Raw genomic sequence first — 21590 nt, 5'->3', positions numbered from 1 at the left:
AACAAACCGATCCACTCGAGGTCGATACACCAGTGAGCCCATGGGTGTTAACATACACCCAAGGAGTTGTTGATGAAGATGGATAGAGAGCCCGGGGGTTGGCATCATCGCGGTGGATGCCATAGTGGAGGAAATTTTGGCGGCGGTGGTGGCCGGAGTGGTGGCAGCAGCAGTGTTAGATTCAGTCGACATCTCAAGCAAGGGTGTTAAGTTTCGAAAGTAATTAGGTTCAGTTATGTCCCAATTCCTTCAACGGCAAGTTATATCTCGTCTTGCGATTGTTGGGGATTCTGTGATTACAAGAGATAAACACTAGCCGGGCGTAATACAACCCAAAAGAAGGAATAAAGTGAAATAAACTGAAACAAAATTACATTGAAGAATTCGAAACAATCAACCGTACTTAGAGTCCTCTTTTCGCAAGACGAGATACGCCCCGGTAGTGCTCTTCGGATTGGCGTTTCGTCCCCAAAGATACCTCTCATTTGAATTGATGGAGTCAACACTCATAAAGTGTGTCATGATGGCTAGATTGTAACCGTCGGGGATTATTAGCCGTTACGGACGTTACAAACGTCAACCATGGAGCATGAACCTGGACGGATGTATCTAGACACCTCTCACGTAGTTGTTCATTCCAGAAATGTATCTGGACAACCCGATCAATGTGCATGCATTCTACGAAGCTTTTCTCCGTATGCTCAATTGCCACATTGTTTTATCTACGTGTCCAAAATTAATTAATTATTTAATTAATTAATTATATATCTCCATATATCGTGACATTCTTTGATATATTATTTCTCACTCACCGGGAATCGGTTTAGAGAAAATGAATATACCACAATCATCTACTCGGAGCGTCGATCGATTATAAATTATTTAATTTTATCAAAATATTAAATATTTCATCACTTTAATGATCCATCACATTGCATTGACCGGACCATGATTCCAACATAGAGCATACCAAAAGCCCGCTCCACATCCTTCCGTGCAGTCTCCTGTTTTGCCGCAAATAACACTCTCTTGTTACCCATTGGGCAGCTGATCGTCTTCACAAAAACAGGCCACCTTGGGTATATGCCATCGGCCAAGTAGTACCCCATATGATATTGGTGTCCGTTGGCAGTGAACTCGATGGTCGGGCCGCGACCCATGCATTGATCGGCTAAGAGGTTGGATGAGTTGAGGACGTTGATGTCGTGGTGCAGTAGGCCAACTGCCGGAGCGCAACCGTGCACTTTTGCAAAGGCGTATGTCCGGGTCTGCCGATGTCATCTTCCCGATACTGGAAGTATTAATCACGTGCCTCCAACGTCTGGACAATGTTGGCAAAAAGATCTCGCCGCATTCTAAAATGGCGGTGAAAAATCGTTGGGCCCCACCGTGGTTGCTCTGCAAAATAGTCTGCGAACATACGTTGGTGAGCTACATCGTGCTCGCGGCGGACAAACGTCCGACGTTGAATCGGCCGAGGAATTTGTGTCGCCGCTGCCGCCGCCTGCTCCGCCGTTTCACGCTCGCGCTCCATTCCGTCAAGCATTCCGCCGCAGCCTCATGAACGCAATCGAATAAGGCCCGAGTAAAGGCCCAAGTAATGCCTTCCGATGTACTCCAGTCGTCGCCGAGGTTCTTTTTATAGTGAGAAAGTTGGAAAGTTTTGAGAGATAGGAGAGAGGGAAGAGAACAAATTGGGAGATGGGAGAGAATAAATTGGGAGATTGGGGAGAATAAATTGGTATGAGAATTGGGTGTTTAAATAGAATAAAAATTCAAAAACGCGTCGCATCGTCCGCGGTATCGTCCATGTCGCCCAAGTGGGATGGACGATACCGCGGATGATGCGACGTCGACGCCTATGACGATCTATCGGGCGCGGACGATGGATAACCCATCGTCCGCCCCATTGTGGATGCTCTAAGGCACCGAAAAGAGAGTTCCCCACTTTCATATTCACTTTTACACTACAGAACATTACTTTCTCCATCCAGAACTGAAGACGACATAACCAAGCACTAAATTTCCCAATCATTCCACACAATGAAGGATGATTCAACCACAGTTTCATCATCCAAGGGTGTAGTAGTTTAGTTTTCATGATTCAAATACATTTATTACTTTTCAATTGAACATTAGTTAAATCAAAAAGAATATGTTGATGTCACAACAGAAACTGAAGTACAAAAAAAGAGGTATCAAACATCCATATAGATTGCAGTTATGTTGCCATTTATGGGCAAAACATTATGGCATAGTGCAAGGTATTACAATGTTACATGTTCTCTCTCACAATGAATGCTAAAAGAAGATCCGAAATGGCACCTTCGTAGAAATGCCGGGACTACACTCATTTCTTCAACAAGGCACTGCTGCACTGTGCCATGATCTTAGACGCTCTGGTAATGGAGTCGGTCATATAGAAGTTCTCTATGGCAGCTGTGAAAGGAGCAGCATCGGGCTTCTCCTTAACTTCTGGTCTTAATGCAGAAGTTGAGAATGCAGCGGGCTCTCTCTCATCAACCCGCAATAGGTTGGGGGCCACAGTACTTATTCGGGATCTGATTGCACTTAGGTTGTCGTATGGCAGCGCAACACCTGCCACCTCAGACAATGCTCTAATGATTTTCCAGTCATCTCTAGAGTCACCAACGGTGGGAACTGCAGGTACAGTACTTTGTGCACACCCTTCAGTATTTGAATATGTGCCTTCTTTTTCAGTGAAAGCTGATGCTGGTAGAATAACATTGGCCCGATACACACCCCGATCACCGTGGTGGCCTTGGTATACCACGAAGGCATCTTCAGGGGTTTTGTCCAAATTTACGTCATCTGCACCCATTAGATAGACGAACTTGGCGGATTCAATGCTTTTTTCTGATTCTGCTACAAGTCCAAGATCGAGTGCAGCAGCTTGAGCAGCATTAAGCAACAACACATTCAGTCCATTCCATTCAGGCCTGACTGCATTTACTTTCTTGGCAATGGTCTCAACCACTGAGAAAATTGCATCCTTGTCCTTCCGTCCAAAAATTCCAGCACCAACAATTATGACAGGGTTTTTAGCATTGGATAGGACAGAGTAAAATGGATGGCGTCCCTCGGCAAGCTCAGTCAGTGTTTCTGGACCTGTTCCCAAATGCTTGTGAGCATAGTTCAAATCGGCTGGAGGGCCCACATATCCAACCTCTGCATTAGTTGCTTTAACTGTTTTGCGAATTCTAGCATTCACCATGGCAGCTTCAACCCTTGGCTGAAAGAGAAAAAATAACCAGATTGAGATGACAGCAGAAGAGTGTCCCAAAGAACTGTATATACACATATACTGGGGTTGGTTATTATGTGTCCCTTTCTTACCGTGAGTCCGTGAGTCCCCTTCTTATTACTGCACTATGCGAATAAAATTACTAATTTCGTCGTACAGTTTACCAAACTCAAAAAGTAAAAAAAAAATGATCTTAAGGACATTCCTGGTAAATTCATTTGTTTAATTCAGTAAATTATAGTACATGAATTCAATAATCTTTTTACGTCCTGTGCAGTAATAAGAAATGGAACTCACGGTCTCACGATAAGAAAAGGATTCATCTGATTTTATAAACGTTTATGATGTTGATCAAAAACATATGAATCTAACTCGTCATTGTCTGATATGCATGCACATTAGAGGGGCATAGTTCATGTGGTGGCTAGCCTTTCTGTTCTCAATAAACATCATTATGGTTAACAGATCATAATATCCTTATGCCATAATATATGTTACCATCTTATTTTTTATATAATCCCACTAATCATCACAAGGACCTAACCTACTTCATCATTACTACCTTCTAAAATTAAACCATTGTGAACTAAGCTCAAGTGTCAGAGACTAATTCAATTAATTGATACTACTCCACATTGAGTCGTTGGAAAGTGTGACTTAATAAAGGGATTGAGGAAATATTAGACCGAGTACTAGATTTATTGGAGTCGGTCAGTTATTCAGAAGTGTTGCTTCAAGGTCATTAGCCATCAATATCAACGAGGAATAAAATTTACCTGTGTACCAACTAAGAGAAAAGCATCAGCTTTCTCCAACCCACTAATGCTAGTGTTCATAATATATCCAGATCGCAAGTCAGCATTCGGACTGGGGCCATTTCCTTCACACCAAATGTTATCTGACCCCATCTTGTTCAAGAAATCCTTTAGTGCTATCATAGATTCAGCATCCGACAGCTTACCAGCAACCCCAACAATTTCATCTGGTTTAACTTTGTGGATCACCTCTGCAACCACTGCAAGCGCATCATGCCAGCTCACAGCCTTAAAGCGGCCATCTGCACCTCGAATCATTGGATCATTTAGCCTTTGCCTCTTCAGTCCATCATAAAAGAAACGGGTCTTATCTGATATCCACTCCTCATTGATATCCTGCACGCATGCACCGAATGACATATAACAACAAATCCTAATGATGACAAAATAAATGTAATACTGTAAGTCATGATTCATGACAACTGAAATAAGTCAAAAATAAACGACAAGCAAAATTCTAATGATGAAGAGCCTGAGAGACAAGCATGTTGGAACTCGATGCAAAAAATCAACACAAGCAGAACTAAATTTAATAAACATTTCACATTTAAATGCCAGTGATCTGCTTAGATGTTGATGATTGCCCCCTAATTTTGATCTTCGGTAAACAAACAACTGACCTAATATCATTAAACTCTCATATTAATCGAGAATATCATAAGTCACAACTAGACAGAGTTATAATCTTTATTAATGGCGGCTTATGGCGGTTGACCAAAAACCTGCGACGAGGTTATGGCGGTCGGCATAGCAGAATATGGCGGTCGTTAAATAAATAAAAATATTATTAATAAATATAAACAATAGTTAAAAATTGAAATATAAATACTAAAAGTTTAGAAAATGATAAAAACACAATATCAAACCTTAGAACAACATTAAAACATAAAGTCATAAACAATTACTCCCTCTGTCCCAGATAATTTGGGACACTTTGACCTGGCACGGATTTTAAGAAATCTAATGGAAAGTGAGTTGAAAAAGTTGGTGGGATGTGGGTCCTACTTTTAAAGTATTAGTTTTATAATAAAATGTGAGTAGGAATGAGTTAGTGGAATGTGGGGTCCACTACCAAAAATGGTAAAAGTGAAGTGGGACAAATTATGTGGGACGGCCCGAAATGGAATACTGGGTCGAATTATCTGGGACGGACGGAGTACATAATATGTCTAATAATTGAATTCCTAGTACAATAATTTAAGTGTTAAGTCATACATCAATACATATTATGTCTAAATTCTGGTTATAGTTTGGAAAGCATAATGTGACAATATTCCAACTAGCTAGTCTTCATAATCAAAATCCAATAAGAACAGAATGACAGAATGCAGAAAATGAGTTTAAAGCTTCTAAGACGTAATCACAGCTTACCTCATTCAGCCGAGGAACTATCCGCATGACCTCGGGACCTCTACTGTCGATGCGAATATTTGAACCAACAGCATCTGTTATATCAATACTTTCTGTACCCTTTAGCTCCCAATTACGGGCTTTAAAGGCAAAAGGCTTCGATGTCAGGGCACCTACAGGACAGATATCTATTACATTGCCTGACAATTCACTGGTCATAAGTTTCTCAACATAAGTTCCAATTTCTTCTCCACTGCCACGACCCAGCATGCCAAGATCTGGAACACCTGCTATTTCTGATGCAAATCTCACACACCTATTTAATAACATGCAACCCATGAGAACAGACATTCAGCTCAAAGCAATCAACAATAATTACAGATCCACGTCTATATGTGTTAGCAAAATGATTATCTCAGATAACATTATCCAAAACTGTAAGTGGCAGGGATCACTGCAAGATAATAATAGTAACAAGGTGACATGTGTTTCACTTAGAGGACAAAATAACCTAGGTAGTTTATCCTCATTACAACCTTTTATATCATAGAACAAATTGATAGCTTTTAGAACTGATAAACTTTAATACAATAGGGAATATTATGTTTAACAAGTAGAGCTACATCAGAACTTCAGTCATGGAAATGGAGCAAGTAATATATTCAATCTATCAGGTAAACTTTATGAAACATCTTCCAATTCCATAATGACAGTCAGCTAGCCAGTCAGTCAGCAGGCACTTTATATAGAAAAGATAAGAAATTAGCTAATAAACTATCATGCGATCAATTTTAGGCATCATGACATCTGGTAGACATGAGGCATTTGGGGTACAATTGCACCCCTAATTGTTACTACTAGTATTATATACTCCCTCCGTCCCAGATTAAGAGTCACTTTTTGCCATAAAAGTCCGTCCCAGTTTAAGAGTCACTTTTAGAATTTTCCATATTTGGTCATACAATTTTACCTCATTCTTCATCAAAATTACATAAAAATGCAATTATCTACATTAAAATAATCAAAACAAAAATCAAAAGTCAAAAGGGACCCACCTTCAACCAACTCCACCATCTCACTTCATTTATTACACACTCTACCCTCTCACTTCATTTATTACATACTCCATCATCTCACTTCATTTATTACACACTTCAACTCTTTCTTAAAATCCGAGCCATAACAATAAGTGACTCTAAATATGGGGCGGAGGGAGTAGTATTATGTGTTGAAATATAAACCAGCGGAAATAAAAAGAAACACCAGCTTCTAAACCCAGACGCGGACAGGTTGAGAGCTTTTCTCCAGCGGCGGCGACACAAATTGAATATCTCTTTTTTCGTGTTATGTAACTATTTCTCGCACACCAGATCCAAAATCTGGATCAAGGTTTTTCCATAACAAGATTTATTTAGATATCCAGCCAACCAGTTCAGTCACTTTCTCAGGTTTTCTACTCATGCTAATTAACACTACGAATTCTCTGCTAAGAACTATTGACTTTTTTATCCTTATTTTGGTTCCAATTCTCATTTTATAGTTCAGGACAATGAATTATTTGGATCTCACCCCTAGTGACCGACTGATCATATAAAGAGATTTGCAAACAAGGTGGACACATACAGGTTGCAGCTCTACATATTAACCCTAAACTGAAATGACAAGTGCAAAGTGCAAAGTGCAAAGTGCAAACTGCAAACAGATTCGCACCTGGTACACTGGATGCATCGAGTCATCACTGTCTTAACCAGAGGTCCTAGGTTCTTATCAACTACTGATCTCTTTGTTTCAGTAAAACGACCACGATCAGAACCAAAAGCCATGGACTGATCCTGGAGATCACACTCTCCACCCTGGTCACAGATTGGGCAATCCAGTGGATGATTCATTAACAGAAATTCCATTACTCCTTCCCTCGCCTTCTTTGCAAGCGGTGTATCTGTCTTGATTTTCATTCCTACGAGACAGTAAAAAATTAATGTCAAGCCAAGCATATAAACATTGAAAATTAAAATGTGAGAAATTGGGTAAATGATTAAAATGTTTTCACCCATCCTGACCACAACTCAGCCACTAGAATGACAGATAACTCCTCAAGAAAGCTCTTTACATTTTATTACTATTATCAATCACATTGCAACAAGCTTGGACAATGTCATATGCTATTATACTCCCTTCAATCAGACGAATAACATCATCAGGGAATCAATAATCAATAATCAATAATAAGAATAGCAAGGCTAGAAATCTCCATCTTTTCATAAGCATATTTAACTCAAATAAAAAGGAGACTGTTAAACAACATGACTTTTCCTTCACACAAGCAATAAAATCGCGAATGCAACAGCAATATCACACTATTACATTCACTATGTAGAAAACCAGCTTATCGCTCCGCATTCGCATCATGAAAAGCAACACACATCAATCAAAAAAGCATCTTGAACCTGGAAGAGCGGGCATCGCGCAGGAGGCGACCGGCTTGGGCGATTTCTCGACCTCGACGAGGCACATACGGCAGTTTCCGGCGATGGAGAGGCGGTCGTGGTAGCAGAACCTGGGGACATCGACGCCGGAGATCATGCAGGCCTGGAGCACCGTCATCCCCTTAGGGATTTTGACCGGGTAGCCATCGACGAAGACCTCGATTGCGTCGTCCGGATTGGGGAAATGGACGCGAGCGCCGGCCACAGGGTTCCTCTTGGGGAGATCTGGCTCCGCCGCAGCTGCCTCAGCAGAGTTGTGGAGCTCCGGTGTGGTGACGATGGCGCGGCGGAGGTGGCGGGAATTGGAGGCGGCGAGGCGGGCGGATCGGAAAATGGCCCGAGAAGCGAGGTGATTCAGCCCCATTTTTGAGAAGATAAGCGATTGCAGAAACCGAGTTGGGGGGGGAGTGTGGAGTGATTCGATTGAAGGTAGAAGACTAGAGAGGAATTGAAAGGAAAGGGGGAAGATCCGAATTCTTTACGAGTCAACTTCAACGGGCAAGTGTATTTGGTTAGCAATGGAAGTCATACTCATGTCCAACCAAAAGTTTATATTCTTGTGGGACGATGGGATAAAATTTTAATCTAGTTTTTAAAATTTGGATTTGGATTAGTACTCTATCTGTTCCATAAAAATAGAGACATTGTCTTTTTCTAGTCCGTCCTATAAAAATATTCCTTTCGTTCCTCTATTAATTGTCCACTCTGGTTCCGGCACGGGTTTTAAGAAAATATAAAGGAAAGTGGGTTTTGAAAAAGTTAGTGGAATATCAGTCTCACTTTTGTAGTACTATTAGTTTTATAATAAAATGTGAGTTGAATGAGTTAGGAGAATATAAACCTACTTACCATTTATGGTCAAAAGTGAAAGTGTCAATACAACTTATACAATTAGAGTCCATCAATAAACACTAATAATAATATAGATTTCACTTTCCATTAACATTATTTTAACTACCCTTCTTCTTTTCTATATTATTTTATCAATTATACATTATTCCATACCCAAATATCCCTATCTACCTATGATTGTCTCCCTCTTCTAGTGTATCACTTTCTTCCCTCGTTCACTTGCAACTCCCTCCTTTGTGAGTGTGATACGCACAAATTTGACATGTTTTTATTAGTTAGATTTGATTTGATTGAATATTGTACAATTTTTGAACAGTATTTGTATATATTCCATCATTAAGCTGTTTGATCATTTTATTGATTTTTTATGGCAAGAACGAAAGTACATATTTTGAAAAGAACCGCGAACTTTACCAAATTACCGATCTACCAGAGCAATGGAGAGAGTCTCGAACAAAGTCAGTGGCCTGTCGAATTGCATCCATACCAACTTGACAGTCCATCGGAATTGCATGGAAAGAGCAAAACTAGTTCAACAGACCATTTACTTCGCACATTGTCAAACCGACGGTCCACCACAATCGTCCAAAAAGTGAGATTTTTGTAGATTTCTTTCCTTTTAAGCACGATTTCTTCTCAACTACTCCCTCCGTCCTTGAATAGAAGTCTCATTTTTCTATAATTACTATAAATGGTAAAGATGTCTCACAATCCACTAACTCATTCCACTCACATATCATTTAAAATTAATAAATACAAATGAGACTCATATTTCATTAACTTTCTTCCACCTACTTTTTTTAACATTTCTTAAAACTCGTGCTGAAAAAAAATTAGACTCCTATTCGAAGAAGAAGAGAATACAAATTAAGCAACAGGGCTCAATTTATAGGCATCGTACATGGTAATTCTAGCCAATGAAACGTCTATACATCATCTAGAAGCTGTAGGGATCGATCAAGCAAAGCAAGACATAAATAAAGAATAAAGTTGATAAAATTATATAGTGGCTTTACATTTACCACGTTTTTTTCTTGTAATGATTTAGTTTAGAGCGACCTACAAATTTAAGATCATACTTTCACTCGTATATATTTGCGATATCTATACTTTCAAATATTATTTTCTATCCGTAAACTATACTTAATGCACATTTCAAGATTCTATATGACCTTTTTTTTGTTTTTACATACTAAATCACCCTCAAATGGATAGAGGGTAAATTTGTTCATTCAATCATTTTGTATCTTCAGACAATATTTGATGCAAGTCGAATTTATTATACTTTACAATTCGTATTTTAATTCATCAATATGCACCTTTATTATGATTTATGAGGCACAAGATATGTGAAACGTCAATACTATTTTATAAAATCTCAAACGTTGGAATAATTTTATTAATTTACTGTGTACTTAAATAAATACAGTAAGGAGAGATGAATGTGTTCAATTAATTGATAAATAATCGTGATTCTGTGTGCGGCATATATCAAACTAATATTTGAAGCTTTTCTTCGAGAAGCTCTTATTGGAATTTATCTCTTTGTAGTTATCATATTTTCTTAGACTTTTTCGTACTCTATTTATTTAGTGGAAGAGAAGATAGAAACATGTGTGATCTTTATTTCGAAGCATACACAATTGGGGCAATGATTAAAATAACACCTAAAAATTAGCTGAACCAAATTCATATATATGTGCGTTTGATAAGATACTATCTTAAATAATACGTGCTTTTGATAAGATACTATCGTACCAAAATGAGCTTGATGGAATAATATATTTTCTTCGTTTCAATCCCATTGAAGATTACTCACTCTTCTTTATCACAATCAAGATGACTTATTACTAAAAATAGAAACACATTTACTTTATTCTCTTCACTCAACATACAAAATTAATTTACATAAAATCTTATGCCGCTAAAAAAAAGGGTCATCTTCCTTAGACCGGGAAAGTATTTGATAGTATATGACTATAATGTGATAATTAGGACACCTTGCATGTAATAATAAGAACTTAGAACAAAGTGAAAGTGGCATAGTATTTTACTACTCCTTCCTTCCACAAAAATGTCTTATTTGTAGAGTACTAAGAGAGTAGGAGAAAAAATAGGTAAAGTAAGATAGACAAGAAGAAAAAATAATTTAAGTATGAGATAAAGGAGAAAAAGTTAATAAAGTGTGAAAAAGAAACTTTCTACTTTTAGAAATGAGACTATTTTTTCTTGATATCCCAAAACGATAAAATGAGACTATTTTTTATGGATAAATGTAGTATCTTTTATTTAGTTTCCCATTTAACTTCATAGTTTACCAGTTGTGTACAAATCAAATTTTAATGCAAATTTGATAAAGTAAAAGACAAATAAATAGAAAAAATAATTGTAGTATTGCTAGTAATTTATGTTATTAGAGAGAGAAAACTATTAAAAGTAGAATGAGACTAATTTCTAATAGACATGCTAATATGAAAAATTATGACTATTGTTGCAAACTGAATAAGAATAAATATGTTTTTTTTAAATGAATTGTGCACTCCATATAGTGAGTTGCCGGAGACCCCATACTTGCATAACATTATTGTAGTTATATATGCTATTCAATGAATTGTTTGCACAGTACAATTTAATAACCAATGACAATTACTATTCAAAATAATAATAATAAAAAAAATATCATCATTAAATTTTAGTCAGGATAAATCACAATATGGGATGGAGGTTAGATGGTTAATTATGAGATAAAATCTAGTCGGGCTAAGATACATTTTTACGGCCGAGTTCTTAAGAAAAATGCAAGTAAAAAAAGATAAAATTAGTCATTGCATAGTAATCATGACAATTAACCTGCCCTTATATATATATATATAGACTATCTGAGTTTAGCATAGAATCATAAGTTAATAATAATAATCGACAGGGATATATTGTCAATTTTCAATTGCGACCATGTAATGGTACACAATGAGTATATACACAAACTAGACTTCTAAATTAGCATTGATCAAAATCCACTGAACATCATATAATTCCATCCTTCATATCTCAAATGTAATAGTGCCACTAATATCATAGATCTCCCGTATATACTAATAATTCAAAGTCTTTACAAAAAATGCGAATTCCACATATTGCACAAAAAGCTGCAGCTACAGAATCAAGAGATTTTTTCCACCTTCCACCCGAAAATGCCAGACAAGGCAAATATTAGCAAGATTACTCTAAGGTCTGGAAGAGATTACGATGAGTCCATGGGCAGAACAGAGGAGGGGGATGGAGAAGAAAACATAGAGGGGTTCAAAATAGTCAGAAGCTATTCGTAAAATTTGGCTTCCAAAAATAGCAAGTCAGTCCCTCTTCAACGCCTTTCTAACAAGAGTTCTACCTACTACTATTAGAAGGTAAGCCAAAAGAGTGACGACGATACCTATCAGTAGAATTACACGGTCATATGCACCATCTTGGACTGTGTAAACCCTTACCTGTATCATATCCCAATTGCTCTCCGTCCAAACAGGATCCTTGATGCCCATCATGTCTGATGAGTTGCTAGCTAGCACTTTCCAGCCTTCAGGTTCGTACTTTAAACGAGTTGAGTAAGCAGGAACATACCTGTGGTACAAAGTTACAAACATGAATGGTCGAATGAGGAAACTCATGTCAATTGAAGAACAAACTAGGACAAGTTATAGAGCTCATTCATACCATCAAACAAAGGTTGCTGGAGGGAAAATTACCTGGTTGATGAAATGACACAGACCCCTTTCTCAACAGCCTCTTGTCTGATGCATAGTTCATTGTCACCATTGCAATGTTTCGGGCACGAAGAGCTTGCATTCGTAGATGGGAGAGCAGTCTTGTCAGCCAAAAAGTTCCATACAAACCTTGAAATATCCCCAGCATAAATGGGATAACGTGCAGTAGATGGTTCTCCCAATATGACACCTACATAATGGTTTGGACAAGTTGTCGAGGGAGAAATGTAGCGCTGCACCAACTCACATGATAACCCAGGTTCACAATCTAACAGGCAACCGAGAAGTTCCTCCACCAAAGATGCATTGATATTTATACTGTTCAAAGCCAAAGGGTCACTGCCACCAGCTTGGATGTATAGAGTCCGAGCAACAAGGGAAGCAGCTGCTACTATAGATGAAGAATTTATATTTGCTGCAAGAAACCAACATATCCACTTTTTAGCAGATAAGAAATAGAGATAACTCAAACTCCAGTCACATTACATGCACACGGGAGGTGAGAACAAGTCAACAAAGGAAAATGGAACAATTAAAGAAGTCAGTTTTACTAACATAGTCCATCTAGATGACTGTGGTAGAACTTGTTGCTAAAAGTAGAATCAAAGTCTTCCAAGACAACCCCAGAAATCTCTGGTTTCTGCAAATTAGATCCAATTAAGTTATAAAATTCAGCAGAAAACCGTAAGTAAATAACACAAAATCTTTTCATTCAATCATATGACACATAATTGGTTTGAGAATTACATTAAACAAGACTATAAACTATAAATTCTTGAGATATACCTTTGCCATTTTAGTAGAGTACCAAATAAAGATATAAATAATGAAATGAAGCACAAGTTCTATTTATAACTTATAACTCTACTTTTGATGAATAACCCATCCCATGAAACATGATATGAAACAAAATAGCATTCTCTTATAAACATGTGATACCCATAACCCACTGTTTCCACATTTTTGGAACTACTACATTTGATAGTTTTAATCTGTGGTTACGTTATTAGAAAATAATCTTATTAGAAAGGTTATGAGTTATACATTCCTCCCAACCATAAACTAGCATTTCTTGTTTGTTAGCCTAGCACTTTGAGGGGCCAATATTACTAACCAAAACTGATAGAAAATAATAGAGAATTAATATGAGCATCTGGCTTTTCTTTCCTTATATATTAGTTTAATACTTTAATCAACTTATTTGCTCACTAATCTCCCTCTTTTGGTCTATTTGCCACATACATCACATACAGATTGATCGCTAGGAAACGCACATGGTAAGGCTAGATAAATCAAATCTTGTAAAGGTTTCAGTCCTGACCTTTGTCAGAAATGTCATCAATGACGAAGGAGGCACCCCAGGGTTTGATGTGCTGGCTTTCCTTACCATCACATTTTCAGACATGGAATCTTGTGCACTGTATAGTGCGCTTAATGTTTCATTCACAGAGGTTGTATCCTGCAAATTTGTAGAATACACTTGATCAAATTTTAAGCATTAATGCACCATGGAAAATTAAAATAGAAACCCAGAAACATTGGAAATTAAAAAATCCAGAGCACTAGTACCGTACAACTAGGTTATGGCCCTAGTCTAAACAGTGCCTTACCCCTGCAGTATGAGCAAAAAATGTTTTTGTGCCTTGAGAAAAGGACATTCCAACAGATCCAATTTCCATCACCTACAATAAACATATACACTATTAAAATCATTTTAAGTACTATGCTAACAAATATATTTCAGCTGTGTGCATCACAGTTTCTCATCTTGAATAGTGCAAAGAACATCCATGACTTGTTTCCCAGGACCTCATTCCAATAGATATCTGAAGATTTCCACTATAATAAAGCCCTAAAGCAGTAAAGTTAATAGTATGCCTTATGTTTTCAGCTCAAGGCCAAGCATGGACGAGGATTACATACAATGGACCATCAGCTCAACTTAAAATTTAAATTAATCACAAATGAGAACCAAAATAGTACTCCCTCGGTTTCCTAAAAATAGGAACTTTGGAAATGACACGGGTTTTAATAAGAGAGAGGAAGAGAAAAAGTAATGGAATTAGTGTTAGTGGATTGTGGGGTCCATTTCCTAAAATCAGAAGTTTCTATTTTTAGGAAACGGACCAAAAAGGAAAGAGTTTCTATTTTTAGGAAACGGAGGTAGTATTCAATAAAAATAATTAAACCTCAAAATTTCATTAATCTATCAAGCATCATGCTATACAGGATTTTTCACTAGAAGACTTTACATAGCTGTGACATAACAAATGTTAAAATGATAATCGCAGGAGCAAATAATTTGTGTACTACTATATGGCATAATATCTTGTATTAGCAAGTCAGGTAATTCAACATTAGACTTACCCCTAGTGTCTATTTCATGAGCAAATGTAAGAAGTCAAACTACATCTCAACATTTTATATTCCTATCCCATGTATGGTTCAGGTGATATACCATTTCAATTGCTGTCAAGTTGAGTCCTTTAATGGCATCTGATTGTTGATCAAATTCTTCGAAAAATCTCCGGCTACCTAGGTAGCCCCAGGCTTCACCAGTGAGAACCAAAAAGACAAGCTGAAGCATATAAACAAGAGAGAAATTCATTATACAGCATAGAAATGTAAAAAATATCACAATATCACATCCAAACTGCATGAGAAGGGAAAGTTACTTGTGTTGTTAGATAGAGAAATAGAACAAAAACAGGTCTCATATGTTATTTTTATTATTTTGGGATAGGAAACACACAGGTACCTATGACTAAGTAATAAGGAGTTTCAACTTTTAAATGAAACTACTGGCAGGAAATGGACTAGAGTATAAAATTAAGATCAACATCGGCTTAAAGATGAAACTACTAGCAGGAAATGGACTTGTGAACTTTATCTGCAAGCGCTAAATGATTAGAGAGAGACTAACCTGCTTATTAAGTTCTGTCAGTCCATCAACATTTGAAAGGGCATCAACTACAGCAAGCATTGCAATTAACCCCTGCCCATTTATAAAGAACAAATATATATATTGAGCGATTCACTTCGTTCAAAGTAGCGTAAACATATGAATGCAACTTACAGATATAGGGGACTCTGCTCCAAGGCTTTTATCACGGAAAAAAGACGCAGAATCCATGGATGTTATCGCCAAGACAATTGGTTTTGGCTTAGGTGAAGAAGATAAACTAATTGGTGGAAGCGCTGACCAGACACTGCCCTTCAAATTAAACAAACAGAGGTCAAAAGCTAAGATATGCCTTAAATGGGCCTTTACTCTTAAGTGACAGTTCATTAACTCAGGGTAAAATAAAAAATAAAAAGAGTAAACTACTGTTATTCATTAAAAGTTCCATCTAATACATCTTGAACTAAGAAGCACAAAACACCACTTAGAAAGCAGGTACGAATTGCCAGAATTAAGATTTGATCCAATGGGACCAAGGTTGAAAATAATCAAAATACCAGTCATTCAATACTGAGACAGAGAACTGCAGGCATGTCAAACTATTATTCCACATCCAGGTAAGTCGGAAGTTCCTCAGTAGTATCAGCACATAATCAAACTAGTTAAAAAGGTTAAACTGGAGAATTTACTATGCAAAAATTTATACCAAAGCCAGTAAATGGTGATTTCATTACTATGTTACTTCAGTGTTACTCATGCAGTGCAATAATCATATCCCACGTCAAATGAGACACACTAATCAGAAGTACATTCTTAGCAATGAGATTACTGCCCAACATATTCATAAGTCCAAACACTAACTTCAAGCTTCAAGTTGTTCAGTATTACTACTAAGTAGCTAGTTCTATTCTCAGATTTAATGTGTTGCTGAAGAGAATCTTTCTGGAGCACTTGCTAGTGGGAACACTCATTAAGTAAATAAAGATCTTAGAAGCGTCTGATAGAACCTTTTCATATACCAACTTATAAGCCCAACTAGTACCCATATCAATAAAACATACTCCTTCTGTCCCCTAAAAATAGAAACTTCGGGGAAGGCATGCATTTTAGTGCGAAATTGGCAAAGTATGAGAGAGAAAGAGAAGAAGTTAAAGAAGTGTTGGTGGATAGCGGGACCCACATCATTAGCTGTGTAAAATGTGGTGAAAACTTTCCAAAAATAGACGACTAATTTTGTGAGATGGACCAAAATGGCAAAAAGGGACTATTTTTTGGGGACGGAGGTGTATGAAACATAAACATTCTAGCTGAAAACAGTGTTCTACAGAAATGAAATAGAAAATGATGTCTGTAGTAGTCGTAAATGATAAATTGTAAAGCCGATCCCGGATTATGATCATCAAATAACCAGTAATAAAATTTCAATTAGGCATTTTTGTGAGAGTCGTAACGGATGAATCAAACGTAATCACATTTTCTTGCTCTAGAAAAAATCTTTGCAAGAAATTGAACTAGGATCTATCTGACTTACCTGTATCCACCTAGAGGAAGACAAGTTCCTTCTTTCAGACAAGAGTCTGAATCATGTGTACCAGATTTTGTAGTCTGCTTGAAATGATAATTAGTACGCATATTCACCTTGTGAGCAGTGTATTATAATATGAAGAAATTGATTAACTTTCTTGCACAACTACATACCTGCATAACTAGATCAAATTCAGAAACAACTTTAGTATATGACATTTTACTGTTCTCACTCGCTCTGGCAGCCTGCATATGCAAGAAATTTCGTTTTACAGAAACTTAAGTATGAAATGAAAGGCAAAAAATTAATGTGATCTAAGTGCAGATTGCAGAAGCACAGCATTCAAGTTTCAACTTCAACAAATAGGGGCAAAAATAGTTATCTTAAGACATATCATCTTTACAAAGTTATAAACTAATGCATCCATGATGAGACAAATGGTTATTTATCACAAAAGGGTGGCAAAAAGAGTCTAGAAAAGTGAATAATGCATAAATATATGACACCAGTGAAAAGTAACCAGATATGATTTTATTTTTATAGTAAGGTTTTTGCTTTTCCTGCATCTGTAGGAGGGGATAAACTTTTTTACTGAACAAAAGTGTGGTAAGAATATATTCCTTTTGAATCCCAACTACCTGTTGCACGATCGATGTGCTGGTCTCAGAGAGCAAAAACACTGGAAAATTATAAGCTTTCCACATGATTCCAGATCCCTGCTGAGGCGCAACAGTGTTAATTAGTTTAAAAGAAATAAACATGAGGAAATCATGGAGGGAGAAGACTGCAGCCTAAGGTTTGCTATGTGTTCAACTGCAGTAACAATTGTTCTGATCTGAATTTAATCAGTTTCAAATTAGTTCCTTCATATTTCCTACAATGGTTCTGGCGCAACCAAATTTGATACGAATCTCACATCGGTTCCATATGAAAGTGTGGAATATCATATAAGTGGCAGTCAATCCTTTACCTGTGACCATGGTTTTGGGTTAAATTGGGGCTACCTAGCTTATATTCTTACAATTTAGTGTGGTGAACATGGATCCGGACAGCCTACAGAAAGGGGCTACCCGAAGCTGTGACCAAACGGGTACCACCGAAGATGTGGGCCCATGGGGCAGCAAATGGATGGTGGTCCATGTATAGTACACTAAATTAAAAGCTAATTTACCCAGAAGAGTTACTTGGAGACAATGAAAGCGTCTCCCTACTGCCTACTTAACTATTACCCACAAGAGTTCACCTCACACTCACAGAAACTTTTCGCCAGATATTTCCTAAAGTATGAACATGCCAAGTCAATAATTTATGAAGTCCACAAGAATATAGTCTATCACACAAGAAAATGTATTGAGTGGATTTTGATCTGAATTGCAGTATCTTTTGTTGTACACATAGAAAATTTGGCACTTAATGCGAAGCAGGGTGGTCCAAAGGTACTAATTGAAAAGAGAAATTCAGAAAGTCTGATCACAGCCACAACAAACAAGAATCAACTAACACGCAATTAGTCAAACACAACCCTATCTGCATCTTCCGAGCTTAGGTTATAGTCCTTCCCAAAGCATGATCAAGCAAGTGCAGTTTATATCTAGTTTCTAAAGCCCTCTATTCCACTTTCTAAAATTGTAATTGTAAACTTTAATTCTTTTTAAGGAATACCATAGAAGATGCATTTTCCTAATTCCTAACACTTTTGGAAACAAATGAATTATTCAAGACAAGTCAATATGAGGTGACATTAATTTTCACTACATACAGCTGGATTCCACTGAAAATTGTTGCTTGTATATGGAGCGAATTCCGCCTGTGGAAATTTCACATCTGGAGAAAATCCTGAAAGGAAAATATGATAGGTTATAGTATCAATGACTTATTTAACCTGCCCCACAATAAATAAGATTGATGGATCCAGTTACCATCTAGGCCATTTTGAACTTGACTTCTTGATTCAACAAATATACCAGCCACTTTGCTAGCAAAATCTGAATCTTTTGACACTCTGGAATAGAAGAAACAAATAAAATCAACTAGAATGATGGATTCTCGGCATTTGCCAAACTAATAAAGCGAAAAAGTTATATAAACCCCAAATAACACACACATGTTACATGCACAAAACAAGCTTGATCTCACGATCACAGTTTGTGTGCCGAGAGATTCATGAAGAGCGAAAAATCAAGTGTACTAAAGTCAGACTTTGTGTAAGAATAAGAAAGAGGTGAACAATATTTGAGCCAGTCACAAGTACTATGATAGATAAAATGTGTTCAACCGTACCAATAGCTATAAAGAAAGTAAAATTAGCCCTGTGTTTGGATTTCATCATTTTCCCTTTGCATTCTTTCTTTCAAGATTTAAGTCATCAGATCACTTGACATGGATTACATATCCCAATACTTTTCCTAGAAAAGATATTTCCATAAACCAAATTGCAAGAAACATATCATTGTGTAACAATTGAGAAATGTCAGGCATGACAAAGAAGGAAACTATTACATGCCTTGACAACACGCTTTCAAATTCATCTACCGAAACCAAGATTGCAGCTGATTCAGTCAACTCCTTTGAACTCTTAAATCTAACAATCGGAGCAACAACTTTCTCACGTCCAGGATCTAAAAAATGCAACATCCGATTAGCAAATGAGTTAAATACTATGTTAGATACATTTATCATGAGTGATTTGACAGAAGTACCAACTTGAGCAACCAATTTCCCCTGTAAGGTTGAGTAGACGGACACAGGGGAATCCCTCAATATCTTTGTACATTGACTTTTCAAGATCAGGAACTGACTTAAATGGGTTTGTCTCTCCTGAAGCTGTACATCATTGAGATTTAGATGCAAAAAAGTAAAAACATTTTGAAAAAAGAGAAAGAAACAAAGCCATCTTCCTGTGCAAAAATAAGGGGGGGAAAAGGCTCAAAAGTCTTGGCCTGGTTTGCAGTTTTATTACACATGATACTGCTCAAAAAGTATAACCATTCCCATCCTATTAAATATGCATGCATCTCATGGATGAATATATTTTAGGAATAGGGGAAAATCTGTATGGTTCTGAATAATTGTAGACTTGCACTCCAAAGAACCCACAATAGTCATTTGGACATAAACATTACATGCAGCTAGATATAATGATATATTAGTGGTAAACTATATAACTACATGCAGCTAGATAATCATTTAATCTAAAAACATAAGGTTCATGGTAAAGGTAAACTAGGCATCTCTTAACAATTCTGGGTTTAGGGAACAACTGCAATTCATACCCCATAAAGAAGAGAATGGATTCAATTTAACTGAAAAAAAAAACATTCTATATGAGGCTTTTCCTCGTGAACAAGTGCAAGAAGCTGAGAACTACCACACAGCAATTAAAATACATTAGTTGAACTTCATAAAAGACATAACGATCAATCAACACATGAAGAAGTCGTCACACACTGAAACATATGCAGGACATAATTTTAGATCAACGATGATGTCACACTACAAATAACAGCTTACTAGAATAAAGAATGCCATGCAAGCCACAATCATAGCTTCCCAAACAGAACTAGAATCAAATTGAAGTTTTCCCTAATTAGCATATAGCCTCGCATTTCTTTTGGTATAGAGTCAAATGAAATAGTTATTACATTGCGTGATTATTCATTATAATCAGAAACCAACAAAATATCCCAACAAAAATTGATCTCTACCCAGCAAATTCTCTCAGCTCTTACTTGCTCGAAATCTCTCTTTTAACCAACTGGCAACCATTTCAATAACTAGCTTTGATAAGGTATATCGATTGTATTCTGATAACTCTACTTTTTAGATGCATTCATCCAATGATCTCTCACTTTAATCGAATTTAATAAGAAATTCGAATTCAATATCTATATCGTCTATTTTCACATATAAAATCCTAACTTTTACAAGCATCTCGCCGATCAAATGCAACCACAACCAGCAACCCAAAGCGTAAAATGGCTGCTGCATTGCTTAACTCACCAAATAAAGACCTAACCCTTCAAATTTGAATTGACTCAAAACCCTATCCGCCATGATTTATGAAAAATAAGAAAACGAAATAATTTAAAAGAAAAAGGAGAGGGAGGAAGGAATGAGGTAGTAAAAGACGTGTGCGATATCTAACCTGAGAAAGACGTGTGAAAGCAAGTGATAAAGCAGAGTAAAGAGAGCAGCAGCGAGAGCTTCGACTCCATCGCGATGTAACTGAATAAACTCTTGGTTGGGAAATTTGAATGTGGAGAAGAAAAACCCTAATCCATGGACACGTTGAATAGGTGCTCTGGATTTGTGAGTGAAAGCAATTGATCAAAATGCTCGAATGGTCTCTCTACTCTCCATCTTACTCTCTAGTCTTGGTCGTTTTTCTGCAACTTCCCAGTTTTGACTAAATTAATAATAATGAGGAATATTAGAGCAGTAATTAGGCCATCTACAACTCAGCTTGTAGCCATCTCCATCTCGTCTCGACTGCGTGGCACGCTGTAGTTCACCCGTGATACCAGTATTTTAAAAACCGGCTGGACCGGCCGATTCGACTGCAAACCGATGAGTAGTCCGGTCCCTCTATAAAGCCACCAGCATGTTGGGCCGCTACAAATTGCCGAAACCAGCCGATC

At 37.1% G+C, this 21590-nt stretch overlaps 2 protein-coding genes across 3 annotated transcripts; both read right to left on the bottom strand.

Moving 5' to 3' along the window:
• Nucleotides 1-2196: 2196 nt before the first annotated feature.
• On the bottom strand, nt 2197-8411 carry EMB1467 (NADH-ubiquinone dehydrogenase). Its single transcript, XM_048098584.2, has 5 exons — nt 7878-8411; nt 7141-7387; nt 5452-5746; nt 4042-4416; nt 2197-3253 (listed from the first exon to the last, which is right to left on the bottom strand). Exons 1-5 carry the CDS (start codon nt 8278-8280, stop codon nt 2351-2353), a joined length of 2223 nt encoding a protein of 740 aa, XP_047954541.1. The 5' UTR covers nt 8281-8411; the 3' UTR covers nt 2197-2350.
• Nucleotides 8412-11744: 3333 nt separating this feature from the next.
• Nucleotides 11745-21354, bottom strand: LOC125201240 (Zn-dependent exopeptidases superfamily protein). 2 transcript variants are annotated; one of them, XM_048099273.2, is made up of 16 exons: nt 21098-21354; nt 19657-19776; nt 19457-19571; nt 18873-18955; nt 18713-18789; nt 17592-17672; nt 17127-17198; nt 16960-17033; nt 15603-15735; nt 15450-15521; nt 14985-15104; nt 14137-14208; nt 13848-13985; nt 13082-13166; nt 12509-12941; nt 11745-12383 (listed from the first exon to the last, which is right to left on the bottom strand). In XM_048099273.2, the coding sequence occupies exons 1-16, from the start codon at nt 21165-21167 to the stop codon at nt 12119-12121; spliced, it is 2010 nt and encodes a 669-aa protein (XP_047955230.1). In that variant the 5' UTR covers nt 21168-21354; the 3' UTR covers nt 11745-12118. The 2 variants fall into 2 exon arrangements, with proteins under 2 accessions (XP_047955230.1, XP_047955231.1); XM_048099274.2 differs by having other exon boundaries at nt 17592-17669.
• Between the last annotated feature and the right edge of the window lie 236 nt (nt 21355-21590).

Source organism: Salvia hispanica, chromosome 2 (assembly GCF_029641045.1).
Source record: "Salvia hispanica isolate PSC_SH4W2 chromosome 2, Shi_PSC_v1, whole genome shotgun sequence".
Taxonomy (NCBI): domain Eukaryota; kingdom Viridiplantae; phylum Streptophyta; class Magnoliopsida; order Lamiales; family Lamiaceae; genus Salvia; species Salvia hispanica.
This window is presented reverse-complemented; position numbering and strand designations above follow the sequence as displayed.